The 18,755-nt window shown below is 51.2% G+C and overlaps 1 protein-coding gene across 5 annotated transcripts; it reads left to right on the plus strand.

The window, feature by feature from the left end:
* The first annotated feature begins 25 nt into the window (after positions 1-25).
* Positions 26-18,739, plus strand: NUP160 (nucleoporin 160). Of its 5 annotated transcripts, none has more exons than XM_032444686.1 (35): positions 26-273; positions 774-984; positions 1,246-1,468; positions 1,677-1,755; positions 2,379-2,493; positions 2,957-3,115; positions 4,003-4,080; positions 4,251-4,348; positions 4,941-5,025; positions 5,473-5,541; positions 5,842-5,925; positions 6,324-6,494; positions 6,617-6,716; positions 8,005-8,185; positions 8,738-8,856; positions 8,957-9,117; positions 10,141-10,274; positions 10,589-10,659; positions 11,995-12,154; positions 12,689-12,758; positions 14,027-14,125; positions 14,379-14,498; positions 14,814-14,909; positions 15,018-15,112; positions 15,800-15,896; positions 15,996-16,101; positions 16,184-16,344; positions 16,828-16,888; positions 17,090-17,200; positions 17,327-17,450; positions 17,527-17,628; positions 17,827-17,968; positions 18,057-18,182; positions 18,259-18,363; positions 18,443-18,739. In XM_032444686.1, exons 1-35 carry the CDS (start codon positions 71-73, stop codon positions 18,527-18,529), a joined length of 4,203 nt encoding a protein of 1,400 aa, XP_032300577.1. In that variant the 5' UTR covers positions 26-70; the 3' UTR covers positions 18,530-18,739. The 5 variants fall into 5 exon arrangements, with proteins under 5 accessions (XP_032300577.1, XP_032300578.1, XP_015718545.1 ...); XM_032444687.1 differs by having other exon boundaries at positions 8,741-8,856; XM_015863059.2 differs by having other exon boundaries at positions 8,020-8,185.
* Positions 18,740-18,755: the final 16 nt, after the last annotated feature.

The raw sequence follows: 18,755 nt of genomic DNA on the forward strand, positions 1-18,755 counted from the left end.
AGGTGGCCCCGCCTCCTCCCCGCCCGCCATTTCCCGTGCTGCCCCGCGCGGGCGGGAAGGCGCTGACAAGATGGCGGCGGGGCTGGCGGAGCGCAGCTACATGGAGCTGGGCCCGGCTCCTCGTGCCCCGCCCCGACGGATCCGGGAGGTGTCCTTCAGCCCGCCGGGTACCGCCCCCGTCCCCACCGGGCGTTACGGGGACAGCGCTGGGGGGTTCTGTTACCGAGAGTGCGCTCAGTTGGGGGCGGCCACGCGGAACCGCTGCGTGAGGTGGTGAGTAAGGGCGGGCGGGGCTGTGAGGGGACGGGGCGGGATGAAGGCCTGGGGGGGGGGTTGAGTCATGGAGGGGCTCTTTGGGGCATAGAGATAGAGAGGCTGTGATAGAGAGGCTGCTTGGGGCATGGAGGGGCTGTCTGGAGTGGGAGGGTGTTGGGTTTTGGGGTGGGAATGGAGTGATGGAGGGAATGAGGGGGGATGGGTTTGGGGCTGGGGGTGGATCAAGGGTCTGTGGGGTGGTGGGGGTGGGTTTGGAGGCAGGTAGGGATGGAAGGTGGGGGTTGTGGGGGTTGAGGATGGGTTTGGGGGATGATAGGGATGTGAGTTGGAGAAGGCAGGGACAGAAGGAAGGGGTTTTGCTATAGAAGGAATGAATTTGGGGCAGGAAGGGATAGAGAAGGCTATGGGGGTGGGGGTGGGGCAGGCAGGGATGGTTTTACCTGCTCCCAGCCCCTCCTTGTGTCCCCTGTTGTCCCACACTTCCTTGTTTCTCTCAGGACAACATCTGGGGACATCCTTGAGCTGGTGGAGGAATCTCTGGACACGGAGCTGCTGAACAATGCTGTGCGGTTACGCATCCAGGGCTGCCCGCTGCTGCCGGGCGGTGTACACCTGTGTGAGGTGCAGAACCACCTGGTGCTGCTGCTGGTCACTGTGCAGAGCGTGCACCGCATCCTGCTGCCTCATCCAGCCCGTGCCTATCGCGGGGTGAGTGGCATAGAGGAGTTTATGAGGGATTTAAAGCCTGGCCCTGTGGTCAGTGGCTCCTGTGGAGGCATTACTGAGTGTGAGAAGGGAGAAAATGCTGCTGGAAAATGAGATTTTAAAGCCTGTATGTTTTGGGAAGCAGCAATCGTGGGTTGAAAAAGTGACTGTCACTTAGCAGTGTTGCTCTGTAGGTGGTGAGTTATTTCCTCCATGGCTTGTGTATGTGCTTGAGACTTGTTCTCCTCCCTTTACCTCCTCCAGGATCTGATAGCAGAGAGTCAAGTGCAGTCCGTCTTTACAGACATTGGCAAAATCAACTTCAGAGATCCATCCAGCTACTACCTGATTCCCAGTGTGCCAGGCTTGGCAGCCAACTCACTGGCCTCAGCAGCCTGGCTGAGCAGTGATGGGGAGGCCCTTTTTGCTCTACCCTCTGCAGCAGGAGGCATCTTTGTTATTAAGCTGCCTCCTCATGACATACCTGGTAAGGCTGCATCCTCACACCTGCTTCTGTGGAGCACTGTATCCCCTCTTCCAGCTTTGGACCTCGATGGGTTTTGCTTTTGTCACTTGTGTCTTACGGCCTTGCTGCACACACAGCATCTCTTTTGCATCAGCCTCCTTTCTGGCAACATGTGTTTTGTTAACTAAGTCCTCACTGTGTTTTCCCTGTGTTGCTTTTATTTTGCAAGGAGTTGTTTCGGTTGTGGAGTTGAAGCAGAGCTCGGTGGTGCAGCGCTTTCTCACCGGTTGGATGCCAACAGCAATCAGGTTGGTGTTTGGGGACAAACACAGGGAGCTCGCTTTGCTTTATGATTCCCTCGCATAGGAGGAGGTGGTGTTTCTAGTTGAAGTCCAGCGTGGGCAAATCAGCACCTGCAGATGTGTTCTGCAATGTTAACTGGGTCACAGGCCCCGTCACAGTGAGACTTGAGGGCTGGATTAGTTCATCTTAGTGGGGTCCTGCTGATTCTGTGCGTTGGTGTCTGTGAGTGTGTTACATCCAGTAATTGGCCTCTGAGGATTTACCCAGGATGTGGCTCGCAGCCAGGGTAGATTAAGGATTACAACAGTTGTATGTTCTTGTCCTTGTTCCAAAATGTCAGGCTTCTTTCTGACCAGCAGAGGTTACGTGTAGATAACAGCTCGTTTGGGGACTGTAGTCTTATGGCAGCTTAAGCACATGATCAAACCCTGTTAAAGCCTTCCTGGGAAATGTGAGTGAGCCTGCGGCACCCTGAGTTGGATCACAAGGGGTGCGTTGCTTGGGGCCAGGTGCCTTTCTTTTCCCACCTCAGTCCTTCATCTTAATGGGTAAAACATCACGATAGAAATCTACTGCCTTGGACCTGTGTGCCAACCTTGGCTTCCTTTTAACACACCTGTGCTTTCAGAGGTGACGGTGGCCCATCAGACGTGCCCATCAGCCTTGCAGTTCACTGCCTGGACCACGATGCCTTTCTCTTTGCTCTCTGCCAGGACCACAAGCTTCGGATGTGGTCCTACAAGGTGAGGCTTGCGTTCGGGGCAGGTGTAGTTTAACAGGTGACATTGGGTGCTTTCCAAACTAACTCTGGCAGGCAAGTGGGAGTACCCCAAGGGATGAGGCAGCACCCAAAACGGGTGTTCTGCTGCTTGAGTGGTAATGTAATGTGACTCTTTGTCAACAAGAAACTGCTAAAAGCCTCTGCTTGCTGCATTGTACTTGCTCCAGAGCTAATCAGCCAGCACAGGCACTTTCACGGCTGGGCTGTGCTGGAATGTGTGTCTGCTACTGGAGGGAGGGGAAGCTTTATGTGCTGGCTGGGAGAGCACAGATGAGCTGGGGGAGCTAAACTGCAACCAGAATGCTTATGGTGTACATAAAAATATTTTGCTGGCATTCTGCAGGGAAGGATTGGGCTGCTGCTGGGGTAGACTTGAAGGCAGTTTTGCAGTCCTTTATTATGCTGCTTTCTTGTGCTTCCTGCAGGATCAAATGTGCCTGATGGTTGCAGACCTCCTGGAGTTCATGCCGGTCAGCAGGGACCTGCGGCTCGCAGCTGGCACCTGTCACCGCCTGCGCCTGGCCTTCTCCCAGTCCCTGGGGCTCTACCTCGGCGTGTACATGCATGCACCCAAGCGAGGGCAGGTAGGGAGCAGCAGGGCTGCCTCGCTATAAGCTCGTTTTTCTTGGCCCATGCAGAAAATACATAATTTCTCCTTGGAGCTGAGTATGCATAAGGAGAAAGTAAAGCTTGCCATTACAGGGAGAGAAGGCAGCGCTTTGAGTAAACAGTTTTGTCCTCAGCACTGCAGGATGTGTGTCCTTGCTTTGGGAGGAGAGTTGTGTGTGATTAAGCCAAGTGCTGATCCACTCATTCACCTTCTGTTCTGGTAGTACACACATGCCATGGGAAAGGTCTGAAAGGAGCCAGAAACGTGGAAGCACTGAGAGTGTGTTTATGTTGAGCTCCTGGGAACGTGCAAGTGCATCACAGCACTCTGCCAAATGTTAGCTGCTGTACAACTCCATGTCGTGTGATAAATAATGAATCCAGCAGGAGGGGGCTGACAGCACAGGGCAGCCTCATCTCTTGCACAGCTTCTTGCAGTTCTCCAGGGGGTTGAAGCTCTGAGTAGAAGCACATACTGTGGCTTCTGCTGTCTCTCCAGTGCTAGCTCACTTGTGTAAGAACATGCAGAGCTTTGTTTGAGGTAGCTTGCCTGAGGATTCCAGTCTTTTCCATCTCTGTTTGCCTGCATCGTGTTGTCGCTAGCAGGAACCAGCAGTAGTGTTGTTTTGCTGGTTCAGTCTTTCAGAAGAAACCCTTCAAGTCCAGGCAGGGATCAAGCTGTCCTGCTGACAAGGCTGGCTGGAGTCTGGAATGCTGGCTTGGTCCAGTCTCTGCTGCCCTTGGCCAGGCAGCTGCCACACCAGGGACCTGTGGATGGGTCGCAGGGAGCAAGGAGAGGCTTCCCCACAGCACACGGGTTGGTGTTCCTCTTTAGCAAACGACTTACAGGATGTGTTGGTAGTTCTGTGTCTTCCAGCTGGTAAGCACCGAGAGCAGCCGCTACAGCCTTGACCACATATCCTCTCTATTCTCCTCTCAGGTGAGTGCTGGGGCAGGTCTTTGCAAAATAAGAAGGGAGCATTCCCTGCTAGATTTAACTGTTAGTCAGGAATTCTGTCCAGAATATGGGTAAACGGCATGAGGGAGAGTTTGGCTGTTTTTAACCACACGAGTCTCTGCTGTGCTTTCATTTCTGTTCCCTTCCTGCAGGAGACTCTCATCGACTTTGCCTTGACCTCAGCTGAGATCTGGGCGCTGTGGCATAATGAAGAGAACCAAACCATCGTGAAATACATCAACTTTGAGCAGTGAGTTTCTGCCCTGACTTACTGGTGGGGGGGGGATCTGTCAGATGCTGCTCTGTTCATTGAAAGCTCTTACCCAGAACTTCTTGATAGCGCAGCGTTCATGTCATGCACACAGCTGTGTCTTCCTGCAGTGCAGATCATGTGGATATTTTTTGTGTTGTGCTGTATAATGCCACAGCTCAGCTGCAGGAATGTGAGAAATGTAAGAAGGCAGGCAGTAGGTTTGCAGTGAGGGAGGGCTGCACTTCAGCAGCAGGTCTGGCTGCTCTTTTCCAGTATGATCATGTTTTGAGGTGAGCAGTGACATGAAAGCTTTGTCCTTATTTCTGTAAAGCCAAGAGGGTTCTTTTGGCATGAAACCAGGCGGGGAGTTGAAAACTGAATAAAAAATGCTGAGCATTTAGGTTAGCTCAGGACTGGGGATAACAGTGTGAAGCTCTGCTGGCTCAATCTGTTGTTTATCACCACTCAAAGCCCTGTCACCAGTCCCCAGGGGCTGTCAGTGTGACAGGTTGGCTTCAGGTGACAGCTTCTGGGGGCGTTGCAATGCAAAACTGATTGGTTTTTCTTCTTGTTTGTTTCATTACTCCAGAAACGTGGCAGGACAGTGGAACCAGGTCTTCATGCAGCCACTGCCTGAAGAGGAGGTGACAGTTCGACATGATCAGGACCCCAGGGTGAGCTGACTAGAAAAGCAACAAGAACTAATGAAGCTTCTCTGCCCCAAGGAAGATGTTAAGGTTGCTGAAGTGTACAATTTATCTTGTAACACTTCTTGAAATTGTTCCAAATTAAAGGAGATGAGCCCGGGGCTCTTATCACAGCATTAAAGTGCTAAGCCTAGTTACAAAGCCTGAATTTGAGGGAAGGGGAGAATTTCAAGTCAGTCCAGAGCAAGCCTTGAGACAAGCTGTATGAATAAAGAAGGTCTGGAGTGTGTGGGGAGCCATATTCAGCTGTGGGAGCTGCAAAGGGTGGGGAGGAAGAGAGGCTGGAGCAGAGTGTGAGTGTAAACTGAAGCTGGAAAGAAATACAGATCAAGAGGGAGGAGTTTGAGAACGGGAGCTAACACCAGCAGCAATATCTTATCATTTCTGTAAATTCCCATCTTGTTCTTTTCACAGGAAACCTACTTGGAGTACCTCTTCATGCCTGGCCGCTTTTCAAATGCAGCCATCCAGAAAGCTTTGCAGGTTCGTGTGAGAGCATTTGGTGCCTTCTCTGTTCAGCTTCTTCCTCACAGTTCAGATGTGAGGCAGCAGGATTCCTTGGCTGGCATCAGTTTGCTCTTGACAGCTTACAGGCCTGTCAGGGGTCACTGGAGCAAGTTAGAAAGAGTAAAGCTGGCTGAAGCACTTAGCTCCCAGCCCTGTTTTTTCACACTTTCACCCAACAAATCAATGGATAATGCATTGTGAATGTTGTATGTTGCTGAATGCTTCTCCAAGACAGCTCTCTTGGTTTAAAGAAAGGCTTGCTGTGTTGATTTTCAGATATTTTCTCAAGGAACAGAGAGGCACATGGACCTGACGTGGGATGAGTTAAAAAAAGAGGTTACCTTAGCTGTGGAAAATGAGGTAGGGTTTCTTTTTCCCTCTGATGTTTTGTTCTTGCATCCATTTTTACATAGTGTTGTGGTGGCTCAGTGAAGCTGGTTAAATGCAACATGACCCTGAGCCGTGTTTTATCCTTTGTATTTCTGGAGGAGTTATGCAAACTGTGTTTTTGGTTCTGAAGAAAGAAAATCTTCACCTGTTTTTTCATTCCCCGTTCTTTTTTTGTGTCTTTAGTGGGGAGATGTTAGAAACAAATAAGTTTTGCCTGTAGGTTGGTAGGGAAGGGAATTGCAAGTGGTCTTTATAAATCCTTAACTGTGTAATTATGTGATGCTGGTCACAAGGGACACAATATCAGTTCAAATGCTAGTTTTTCATTCCCTTCCGGTTCCCATCTGAAGCTGTTTTGTTCCTGCTAGTTCCAGGGCAGCGTGACAGAGTACGAGTGCTCTCCAGAGGAGTTTTGTCAGCTGCAGGTGGATTTCTGGTCCAAGTTCTGTGCCTGCTGCCTTCAGTACCAGGAAGCGCTCTCGCGGCCCCTGGCCCTGCTCTTGAACCCCTACACCAACATGGTGTGCGTGCTGAAGAAGGTGAGGCTGAGCAGCAGTGCTCTGGGTAAAGCACCCAGGCAATTAGCCTGCACATTGCCATGCCCTTCTTACTGAGGAGTGATTGAAGGAACTCACATAATTGCTTTGCCTCGCCTTTCTAGGGGTCTGTGTCCTTCCTTGTGCCCTGCTCCTTGGTGGACCATCTCTATCTCCTCTCTAATGAGCATCTGCTGACTGAGGACGATGCTGCCATCTTTGATGGTAAGTGAGGAGATGCAGAGCTCTTCTGTTATTGGAGGCTGTAAATGTGCCAAAAATAAGTTTGGAAAACTTGAAAAAGGGAGAGTCTTAGATTTCAGGCTTAATGACAGGCATCCACAGTGGTGCGATCCTTTGCCTCGTGGCATACCCTGAGTACACACACTGGTGCCTTCTTCACACCCACTCTATGGGTTAGATCTGCCAGACTGGAGCCTAACAGTGTGCTACAGGGGCTCAGAAGCTTGTGTTTCTGCCCCCTGCTTTGTTTAATCAGCCTTTAACAGCTACCAGGTGAATGCAAACTCAAGCCAGGAGGCCAATTCCATCAGAAATACTTCATAATTTCATATCGTGCCAGCTGGTGACCCCTTATATAAGGATCTTATGGGTGACACCCTGGTTTGAACCCCTTTTGGCTTTGCAGTTCTCACCAAGAGCTGTAGGACCTGCATGTAGGCTACAGAGAGGGACTGGGAAGCTTGTCTCCAGAAGTAAGTGGTAGAGAGAGCAAAACTCATCATTAATATCATCACCACAGTGCCCTCTATGCTTTGCTGCTGATGGAACAAGAAAAAGGCAATGGAAAATATTATTTAAGTCCTACTTCCGTGCTTGAGTCATTTTTTTTTATATTTTTTTCACATTTTTGGGTTATTTTTAATCATCCTCCACTTGGTTGAGCTATTTCTGGCTCCTGTAGAGGGAAAGCTGGAGGCCTGGGCTGGTTTGGAGAGGCTGACATTGCCTGCTCCATCTGGTTTGAGCTTCTCAAACAAAGTGACTTGATCTTTAAGATACACATACCCCAGGGACTGTGTTGGAAAACAGGGATTTGTTCTGTAAACTCTTGGCCCTTAGAAATGATCTGAGAATTGACCTAAGAATGTGAGAATCTCCTTTTTGCTAGAGAGGGCTGCAAATGGGGAACTGCTACAGCAGGATTGGCAGCTCCTTGGTGGAGCTCAGCTGTATGAGCCCCTGGCTTTGGATTTCTTTGCTCTTTGCTATGTGTTTCCTTTCAACCTGTAGCTGGAGGAGATGCCTTACAGGGAATTTGATAGTTAATTGTTTTTTGTTTGTTTTTTACCCCCAAATAAAGTCCAAATCTTTGTCAACTGCCACATTTTGATTTGGTCATGTTTGCAGGGCAGGGTGAGTTTGACATGCAGGTGACATGCAGGACTGAGACCAATCTGCTGCTTGTGCTTTGCTGATGGTGATCTGGGCCAATCTGTTTAGAATGGTCCTCCCGCTTGGCTGTTGAAATCTCTTGTAAATATACAGTTAGATTCTTTCATTGCAGATTTGGAGATGTCTCGTGATGTTGTCTGTCTTGTCCAGTGCCTTCGACTGATCGGAGAATCAATTTCCATGGATATAGCATACATTATGGAAATGGCTTGTTCCCGCCTCCAGCCTCCAGAAAAGGCTGCAGAGCAGATCCTGGAGGACTTGATAGCTAATGACACGTAAGGAGAAGCCTTTCTGCAGGCAGGGGATAGCTGAGCAAGGATTGCTTGGAGCAGTCCTCTCACTGGGGATGCGTGGGTATCTCCCTGTGCTGCCATAGGGAGATGGTGGGTGTGGGTATTGGTCCTGTTAGCAGGCATTTCCATCCCAGCCCCCTTACTATTGCCTTAGGCTCCCCTGAGCAGAAATGTATGCAAAATATATGCAGGTTCTGAGATGAGGCAGGGTGGAAGAGGAACAAGTTCTCATTAGCCGATTGTGCAGGCACGCTTATTAGAGGTCAGAGCCGTGGTCAAGCCGTGTGGTTACATGCTAACCTCCTCCAGTCACTCCCTGTGGAATGCCCGCTATCTGACTGCTATTTCCTAGTGCCCTGGGGGAGCAGAATAAATAGCCCAGACTCTGCAGGCGCTACAATAAAACTGGGAGCCAGAAGAGGATTCAGGCAGCATCCTGGCTGATTGGATGCTTTCCCATCTAGAGAGGATCAGTAAGGGCGAAGAGGGAGTCCTCTTCAGTTTAAACCTCATCTTTTTTTCCTTGTTTTTAAGCAGGGAAAACGTGATGGAGGATATACACAGCAAACTGCAGGAGATCAGAAACCCTATCCATGCCATCGGAGTGCTCATCCGAGAAATGGACTACGAGACTGATGCTGACATGGAAAGAGGTGAAGGCCCTACAGCAGTACTTTGGGCTGGGAAAGTGGCCGCTTGGCCAGCGTTCCTGTTGGGCTGGTTCCTCCCCTTATCTCCATGATTTTCTTTCAGCTCACCCTCTAAATATGCTCCTGAACCTCACCCAGCTCTATGGCAGCAGCACAGCCATCAGCGTGGTGTGCTGGGGGGTATGTAAGATTGCCACGATCCGTTTCCAGATCTGTCGGGACCTGTTGATCCTCCAACAGCTCTTGCTGCGGCTGGGCGATCCTGTGAGTACAGCCCTTCAAGCTATCCAGCACACTTTGAACTTTTGGATCTGGGTTACTTGGTGCCAAGGCTGCAAGCTGTCTCTCTTCCCACAAAACACTGGCAACTGTTGAAACTAGCCTGAGGCTTGGGCCAGCCCTGTTCTCTCCTCCTGTGTCTTTTGTCATCCACTCACACCCAAATTCCCTGTTTCCATGCTGCACATCCAGGAAGCAAAACTCTCTGAGGGAGGAGGGCACCATTTCCAGCCCTCCATCCAAACCAGGGCTGCCTGAGCACACACAGCTCTCCCATCCAGTCTCCGTCCCTCCCACAGCACAGCTGACAATCGCAGCCTTGTTATCCAGCAACTCAGCACACAGCTCTTCTGCCTCACAGCAGCAGCATTTACCCAGAGGCCGTGGTTTTGCTTTCCGTGCGAGGCTGTTCCAGCCAGTGCCAGCAGCTGCCACGATGGCAGCTGTGTTTATAGGGTAACCCAGGCAGGGTTGATTCTGCTGGCTGGGGGGGGCTGAGAAAGCAGTGCTGCTGGTCATTTGAGGGGAGAAGCCCCCACAGCAAAGGGAGGCGATTATTTATACCACTATTATTTACTTGGAGGTGCTGCTGCAGTCATTCGGGGAGCAGAAATCCCCTTCTTGGATAAGCTTGTCCTGCTGACATTTAAAGCATGTTGCAAGGTGCCCTTCTGGAGCCAGGCACGTGGCATGGTCAGAAGCTGATGTTTGCCACCTTGAAATGCTTGTCCTTCACATGCAGGGATTGCTGTTCTTCCTGTATCAGCTGTCTGTGTCATCCTTAGCTAAAACAGAAGGGATGCAGTTTCTGGATGTGGCCACAGCAAAGCTGTGATCTCACTGTTTCACTGCAGCAGTGCCAAGCACCTTGGTTCACACATCCCTTCACTTGTCAGATTTTCCCCATGGCATCTGGGCCTCCAGAATCCTTACCTCACCCCTTGGCACCGAGGTGCACGGGTTGGTGCTCAGCCTCTCGACATGTCAGCCCCTGTGCTTTGTTTGCAGATGGTTCTGGGAGGGGGACAGCTGTTCCAGTCTCAGCAGGACCTGCTGCACCGCACCTCCCCTCTGCTGCTCTCCTACTACCTGATCAGGTGGGCCAGCCAGTGCCTGGCATCGGACGTCCCTATTGACACGCTGTGAGTCCCTGCCTTGCCCTTTCTCTCTTTGATCGTAGGCTGCTGCAAAATCGACCTGAAATCCCCTTTCCAGCAGTACGTGGTGGTGGTTGCCGTGGGAGTATCGCTCTCGGAGTTAGTTTGTGCTAGGGTGGTTTTTATCTTCTGTGTTTTGAGCTGACTCCTTGCCTTGTGCTAAATCTGCCCTGCGAGGTCTCCCTGTTCTGTGCACTGTTGCCTTCTCCAGCAGTAGGAGTGATTTGAGTTGAACAATGAGTACAATTAAAGCAGGAGGCGTTTTGTTGTCTTTTTGCTGATGGCTTTTTCTTCTCCAGGGAATCGAATCTGCAGCATCTCTCTGTGTTGGAGTTAGCAGACACCACTGTTCTAACACCCCATAGGCTAGGTAAGATGTTTACAGTTCATGAGCTCTCAGTTTCTTGTTAAATAGATTTCTTAAACTCTTTTTTTCTGCCACTCAAGGGAAATGCTTAAGGCAGAGAGCCAACGGATGGTGTGTTTGAGCAGCCCTGCTTTGCTGTTCCTGCTGTCCACTATAAAAACAACAAAGTATCTTGCAACATTGGAGTCAGTGTAGTCAGTCATGTTAGGCTTGTTCTGCTTGCTGGCCTTTATCAAGCAGGAGCAGCAGCTTTGGGAAGGGATAGAATATAGAAAATGCTTTCCCAGAATGTGCTTTTGCTTCCAAGAATTTGAATTTCAGGTGTGAGTGCTGCTCGCAGCCAGCAGCTTAAGTGGGAAACTGCAGCTGACATTTTACGCTCACGTTTTATGTCTTGCTACAATCCCCAGACAAAGTCATTATGCTTCAGCTCCCAGCTCTGGGGAAGAATCATAACGGGGGAAGAACACAAAGCAACTTAATTAGGGGGGTAGGTACCTTGAAATGGCTTCAGAGAGAGGTGATGAGCAGGATAGGGAGGAGAACGCACAGTCGGAGCCTGTGACTAATTTGTGTGTTACTTCAAGGCTGAAAAGCTTCAGAGGGAGCTACAATAAGAAGTGAGGAGGCAGCAGGCTGCAGGGAGTTTAGGAGCTCTCTCCATTTGCTGACAGCCTTGCAGGGTTTGTGTTCTCTGTAACCGGGCTGCAGACTTCAGCGTTTGAACTCTCCATCGGTGTCTCAGTTTGGGAGCAGTTGCTTTTGACGTAAATGTCAGTGGCTGAAAGCAAAATTGAAAACATCCTTTGTGTGCTCGCCAGCGTTGTGGGTTATTGCTTGGCCTATTCATGAGGAAAGTCCTGTTTGGCCACTGTGCTTCAGGAAAAATATGTGAGACGTGGGGCAGATAGAAAGGAGGTGGCAGCTTGGGAAGAGGCGTTGAGAACAGTTAGACCATGAGAGATGGTGCTGCTTAGGGGACTGGAATGAGGAGGGAGGCATTTGGAGAGAGGCAGATAGCAAAATCAGCACTCCCTCAGCCCTGCCCTGCTAAACACTGGGAAGGCTGCAGATGGATTGCGAATAGCACAGCTGGGGAGAGAGCACAGCCCTCTATTTGTGTTGTAATGGAGCTGCAGTTAATAAACGCTGCAGCATGTGGCTCTCTGCTCTCCTGCTGCTCCCTCTGATTTAACTAGAAGTTGGGAGAAATCCTATACCCACAAGTCTGAGCTGTTTTGCTCTGGCTTAACCTGTGTTACTTGAGCTGATGAGCCCAGCATAGCAGCTCGGTGTAGAAACCTGGGACATTCCATGCTTCCTTACCTTGCATTTCAGTATCCAGCCCTCAGACAATCGTGGAGCTCTTCTTTCGGGACGTGGCCAGAAAGCACATCGTCTCCAGACTCTTCCTGCAGCCAAATGCATCTTTGGTTGAAACGAGTTTGAATTGGCCCCATCTCATTACTGCAATAGTGGCTGACTTTCTGCCCCTCCTGTATCCTCACAGCTGTGAGCTGTGCTTTCTATTGGGGCAGTAATGAGGGGGGTGGGGGGGTTCTGTGTTGTGGCCCTGTCCTGAGGTTGTCACAGGGGCAGCACGTTGGCCATCTCATTCCAAAAGCTTCCCTCCCCCAAATTTCAGAGTCAAGTCTGCTAAACAAGTGGCTGTTGTAAGCATGAATGGGATTTGTGGGTATTTTAAGATTTCCTGGGATCCATTCTATTGAAATACACAGTGAAGGATTTGAGTTTTTGACTTTAAACCCCTGAGCTCTGTCTGGCAGGTTTACTTGGCAAGGTGAGATGCTGGGAGATTTGGAAGGATAACAAGATTTGGGCAGTCGTGGATTAGATGTGCTAAAGGTTTGGGTCTAATATGGATAAATCTTATTACAGAATAATGATTCGTAGAAAGAGCAGGTTAATCTTCTCTCCTTTCCCCCCCACAAATGGAAGAAGAGCACATGCAGAGTTGTAGCCCAGTGCTCTGAGCTCTCTGGACCAGACCTGTTCCTTAATTCCTGCTCAGATGGCCCAGCAATCCTGGGTTCCTCTTCCCAGAGTGCCTGATAGGGAGCTGCCAGTACACCCAGCTGCAGGTGAGTGCCTTTAATACCACTTTAATACCTACAGTCCCTTCAGTAGAACTATCTGCACATCATGAGCTTCTGCTTTCCTGTAGCTGCTGCCCTCTGAAGTCAGAGCAGAATGATCTTCCCACATGTTCTGTTCCCATGTTTCCAGTTTGGGCTGGAAGTTTATCCTGAGGAGGAAGTGGACCTGCAAGGAACAAGTTTTTGGGGGAGAATCAACACAAATCTGCCTCTGCAGTTAACTTCCATCTTGTATCTGTCGTCATCCTTTTAGTGGCCACCTCAGCCTCTGCTAAGAGAAGGGCTTTTTTGAGCTGTTTCAGGGATACTTTCTCGTGCTGTCTCCTCTTGTGTGCTGTAGGGCTCTGGTGGTTGCAGCTGCCTGTGCTCTATTGAAGAGCATGATTTCTTGTCTGCAATGCCACGTGATGCTTTTCGTTCCCCTATGACAGTAATCCTCGAGGTATTCAGGACTAGGCAGGCTGCTATTAATGAGGTGTTTAGCAGAACTCTCTTCATTCTCACAGACCCTTCTACCTGTGGGCTGAATTGCTTTCACTGTGCTGTTAAGAATGTCAAATCTGCAGCTCTTCTGAGCCAGGAAATGCCAGGACGGTTCAGGCTGCATTGCTCTGCTCCTGGCACACGTGTGCTGTGAGCACGCTTTGCATTTCCTCACGTTGCTTTTGCCTCGCTCGTGTCCTGCCTCGAGGAGATAGAAGAGGATCCCACTCTGCAGGAGCGGGCACTTCTCCTCCTCACCGCCTTCTGTCGGGCTCGCTGATCCCAGCCAGTCACGTAAACTTGGATTAAGTGTGCTGACCTCAGAGAGCTAACAACAGCTTTGAGCGTGCATGCAGTGACCCAAATAGAGGTGAAGATGCAGCAAGTGCCCTGCAAGTACCAGGCAGGCACAGAGAAAGTCTAGTGGCCAAAGTGCTGCCCTGGAATAGGTGCCAAAGCTCTCCCAGCAATCTTAGCACAGCTCTGCTTCTCAGTGCAAAGAACAGCTGGTGCTCTCTCAGCTACTGAGTCTTCGTCATGTCTTCTAGCTCCCTCCTGATCAATGATGCTGACATTTTTCAGTTTTTATGTTATCTTGATGAAGCAGGCACAGGGCCGTGGTGAGTTCTATTGCCCTGTGCTATGGCTTTGAGTTATGGTGTGTGCCATAGGGAACGTCCTTCTCTCTCTGCACACCAAGGGGATGTTGAGGTTGGGAAATGATCCTGCCAGGGGTGGTGATGAAAGCTCCACTTTTTCCTCTCCTGTAGGAATACATTCGCCTGTTGCAGCCATGGTGCCATGTGAACATGGGCTCCTGCTGCTTCATGATGGGCAGGTGCTACCTCGTCATGGGTGAGGGCCATAAGGTAAGGCACCGTGGTTGTATTTGCTGTTGGGGCCTTGTTCCCTGTGTAGCTCAGGGAACATTGATCTGTCTCTGGGCAGGGAGCAGGACTGGGGGGCACAGTGGGACCTGCTGTCAGGGCAGTTCTTGTTGCAGCTTGGGGCCAGCAGGACCTGTAGGATGAAGCTGAAATGGGCTGCGGTGTCCTCTGCAGTACAGCAGGCTGGGGCAGTCCCCAAAGGCACAAGCTCAGCTGCTCTTTGCTGTGCTTCCAGGCTTTGGACTGCTTCTGCCAAGCTGCTTCCGAGGTGGGAAAAGAGGAGTTCTTGGACAGGCTGATCCAGCCTGAGGAGGGCGAGATGGTCTCCACCCCACGCCTGCAGTACTACAGCAAGGTACGGCTCAGTCCGTCCAGCACATGTGGTCCCCACCAGTGCTGGTGCCTCCGGAAAGGGAACTTTGCTATCAAGCAGAGTGTTTGCTCGGGGATAGCATCATTCACCTCTGTGTTGCAAGGGCTTCCTGGAGCCGTTGAGTGTTCAGGGAACTCACACTTGTGCAGAGGTTGTTCGTCCAGTAGGGCCTGGACCTGTTCTGCTGGATTTGGTTCACACCTCTGCAACTTAACGCTTCTCTTTTTTGGCTCTAGCCGCTCAGATACGGTGGCCAAGTATCTTGATTACTCATATGGCTGGAGTTGTCACTTACAGGTTCTGCGCTTGTTGGACATGGTTGGCTTACCAGAGCTGGTCATCCAGCTGGCTTCTCTGGCCATCATGGAATCAGCAGATGACTGGAGAACCCAGGTACAGTTTCCTTCTGCACAGAGATGCTTCTTCAGGGAGCTACCATAGGAACTGTTTCTTGGTTGCATAACTTGCAATGTGCTCTTTTGTGCTGTGTGGTGTTTTCAGGCTACCTTGAGGACTTGCATCTTCAAACACCACTTGGATTTAGGGCACAACAGTGACGCATACGTCGCCTTAACACAAAACCCAGATCCAAGCAGGTAGGTGACAGCTTTGTGCTCTTAGATGCTCTCTTGTCTTGGAGCTCCTGCCTTCTCCAGGTTTTGTACTGAAGCAGAAGGAAGCTGGCACCGTAGGGTAGGATATGACTGCTGCATTAAGAGGTTCTGTGTGAAAATACCTTTAAAGAGGCATACTAAGAGCAGTTATAATTGGCAATACGTCCAAAGTGGAAACTGAAAGAAAACATAGGGCCTTATTCAGGGAAAAACCAGAAACAAAATGGCTGGAGAATTGCATGCAGCGTTACATTTGGGAGGGCTCTAGCAGTCTGATTAACCTGGTTTACTACAGGAAAGAGACTTGGGATGGAATTTTGTCTTGCGTACCTTCTTAAAGTGAGGTGTGTAGAGGAAGCTTTGCAGCAGCCAGGAAGAGTGCAGTGGGCAGGAGGGGCTAAAAGCTGGAGTTGGGGCTGGGAGTTGGTATGGAGGCCACATAAAGCTTCACCAAACAGAGCTGGGGGTGGGGGGCTGCCCTCCTGAGCAACACAGGCATTGCGGAGACATGTTCTGCTAATCTTTGTTGGCAACACAGGAGAAACCTGAAGGGACCTCTTGGTTTGAAGCCAGTAAAACCTTTGGCTCTGATTCCAAGGCAGCACGTTGGTGGCTCAAAGCCTGCATCCCTATGGTGGGTCAGCTCAGGGCTGTGCTTTCCCTCTGCAGGCAGCTGGACTGTCTGCGCCAACTAGTGGTTGTGCTCTGCGAGCGCTCCCAGCTCCAGGATCTGGTAGAGTTCCCCTACGTCAATCTCCATAATGAGGTAATTAATTAACCTGCGCTGGGAGGAGGATGGGGGGGTGGACACACACAACTCCTTCAAAGAGGATTTTTGACCTATTTGAGCCTCTTTTCATCGCAGGTTGTAGGAATCATAGAGTCCCACGCTCGAGCAGTGGACCTGATGACCCACAATTACTACGAGCTGCTCTACGCTTTCCACATCTACCGCCACAACTACCGCAAGGGTGAGGCATGGGACGGAGCGGCCCCGTCCTATTCATCTTGCTCCAACAGCAGCACAGCTGATGCATCCCCTCCTCTCCTCAGCTGGCACGGTGATGTTCGAGTACGGCATGCGCCTGGGCCGCGAGGTGCGGACGCTCCGAGGGCTGCAGAAGCAGGGCAACTGTTTCCTTGCAGCCATTAACTGCTTACGGCTGATCCGACCCGAGTACGCCTGGATAGTGCAGCCAGCGTCTGGAGCTGTGGTAGGGGATCTGTGGGCTTGTCAGCAGCCCTTGAGCTTTTGGCTGTAGGGATGGTCAGGGCTGTGCTGGGTGAGGTTGCTTCTGAAATCCTTCGCAATGCAGCTCAATGAGAAATGTGATATACAGAGTATTTGTAACCTCCTGCAAGGTCCACAGGGAGGAATGTAGCACCTCTTGTTAAAGATAAGTCAGATCTTGAGCAGACTAAACAGCTGGAATTCCAATCCAGGGGAGAATTACACAAACATGGTTTGTATTTCCGATCTCTTTGTAGAGGGGAGGTGGCTGTAGCCTGACCAGCCAATGCTGCGCTGTGTTTGATAGCCACAGATAAGGAAACGTAACCTGAACTGATAAGCAGTTGCATGGCTCCTCATTCAAATCAAGGCTTGAGGGGAAAGCTTAGGGCTGGAGTGCATTGTGCTGATTTGTCCTTCAGAAACCTGGGCATCAAACTCTTATTTTCTACTTCCTTACTGCAAGTATGAGCGGCCTGGAGCATCCCCGAAGAGAAGCCACGATGGAGAGTGCACTGCAGTCCCCAGTGAGTGCCTGCTACTGACTTCTCCCCATCTCCTGCATCCCCACAGCTTTTCCCCTTGCCTCCTGGGAGCTCATCTATGGTGGATGGGTTAATCTGGGGGTTGTAAGCACGTGCACTCAGTGTTAGCATCTCCTAGCTGCAGTGTGCTGTCGTGTAGCGTTTCTTGGACTGCTGAGGTCCCTTTGCATCCATCTGTTACAGCAACGCGCCAAATTGAGATCCTGGAACTGGAGGATTTGGAAAGGGAGTGTGTGCTGGCCAGGATCCGTCTGACTCTGGTACAACACGACCTGTCTACAGCCGCAGTGGCAGGTGAGAGGGTTGCAGAGGAGCCTCCTTGTGTCACCTACATGCTACTGCTGGAGCTCTGCCCTATGGAATTGCATGGGGCTGAGCCCAGCAGCTGTGGAGGTGCTCACCTGGTTCTGCCTCCTACAGGCAGTTCGACGCCTGAGGAGACAGTTGCCCTCCTGATCCGGGCTGGTCTGTTTGACACCGCCATCACCCTGTGCCAAACGTTCAAGCTGCCGCTGACACCCGTCTTTGAGGGGCTCACATTCAAGTATGTCACCAGCTCCTGCCTCGGGCTCTGCTTCTGGATCCAAAAGATGCACTGTCTGCACTGCTCTGTCTTCCAGGTGCATCAAGCTGCAGCTGGGAGGGGAGGCAGCACAGGCGGAGGCTTGGGAGTGGCTAGCATCAAACCAGCTCTCAGCACTGGTTACCACCAAGGAGTCCAGGTAGATCCTCAGCTGTGGGGGAGCGGAACAGACGAGAGGCTTCTTTACCCCAGAGGCTGGAGTCTAAAGTCTTGTGGAAGGCCAGAGGCTCCTAAAATCCTTTGTGGTGACTGCATTGAGTGGCAGGGCGGGTTCATGGCACTGCAGGCACCTCCCAGAGGATGCTGGTGTGGTGCTGAGGGGGATATTGCCTTGCAGTGCCACAGATGAAGCCTGGCGGCTGCTCTCATCTTATTTGGAACGCTACCCGTCCCAGAACAGCCTGTACCATCGCTGCGTTATCAACAAGCTCTTGGCACATGGGATCCCTCTGCCCAACTGGCTCATTAACAGCTACAAGGTGAGTGTGTCACCTCCCAGCCCTGTGAATGTATTGGGGCTCTGTGGCTGTTAAGAGGTTCATAAAGGGGTTCTTGTGCTCTTTGCAGAAGGTGGATGCTGCCCAGCTGCTGCGTCTCTACCTGAACTACGATCTGCTGGAGGAGGCGGTGGATTTGGTGCTGGAGTATGTGGACGCTGTGCTGGGCAAAGGGCACCAGTACTTTGGGATTGAGGTGAGCTGAATGCTGGCCATATCTCCACGTGCCTCCTGGTGAGGAGCAGGAGAACAAATGTTCTTCCTCCCTGCAGTTCCCTCTGTCAGCCACAGCCCCCATGGTGTGGCTGCCCTACACGGCCATCGACCAGCTGCTGCAGGTGCTGCGCGAGAGCTCTGCCAACCACAACAACGTCCTGGTAGGTGCAGCCATAATAAATGGCAATAAACTGAAGGGGGGGGCTCTAATAGAGCATCCTTGCGCTGCTTTCCACCCAGCTGTACCAGAAGCTGCACGACAAGATGGAGGACTACCAGCAGAAGGTCAGCGTGGCCACAAGGGACCGGCTGTACCGCCGCAATTAGCCCCCAATGGCGGCCCCCAATGGCGGCCATGACAGCTGACGGTGCTATTGTCCTCCTCCATCCCACCCCGGGGCCATGTTGCTGTGGGTCGGCCATGGCCGTGACCCCATACAGAGCAGCAGGGTGCGGTGGGGCCGCCCCAGTCTCGCTGTCCGTGTTCCTTTTATTTATTGTTTCGGATGAAGTTGAATAAAAGCCGAGCGTTGTTAATGGCGCGGCCTGTTCT

This window comes from Coturnix japonica, chromosome 5, assembly GCF_001577835.2.
Source record: "Coturnix japonica isolate 7356 chromosome 5, Coturnix japonica 2.1, whole genome shotgun sequence".
NCBI lineage: Eukaryota > Metazoa > Chordata > Aves > Galliformes > Phasianidae > Coturnix > Coturnix japonica.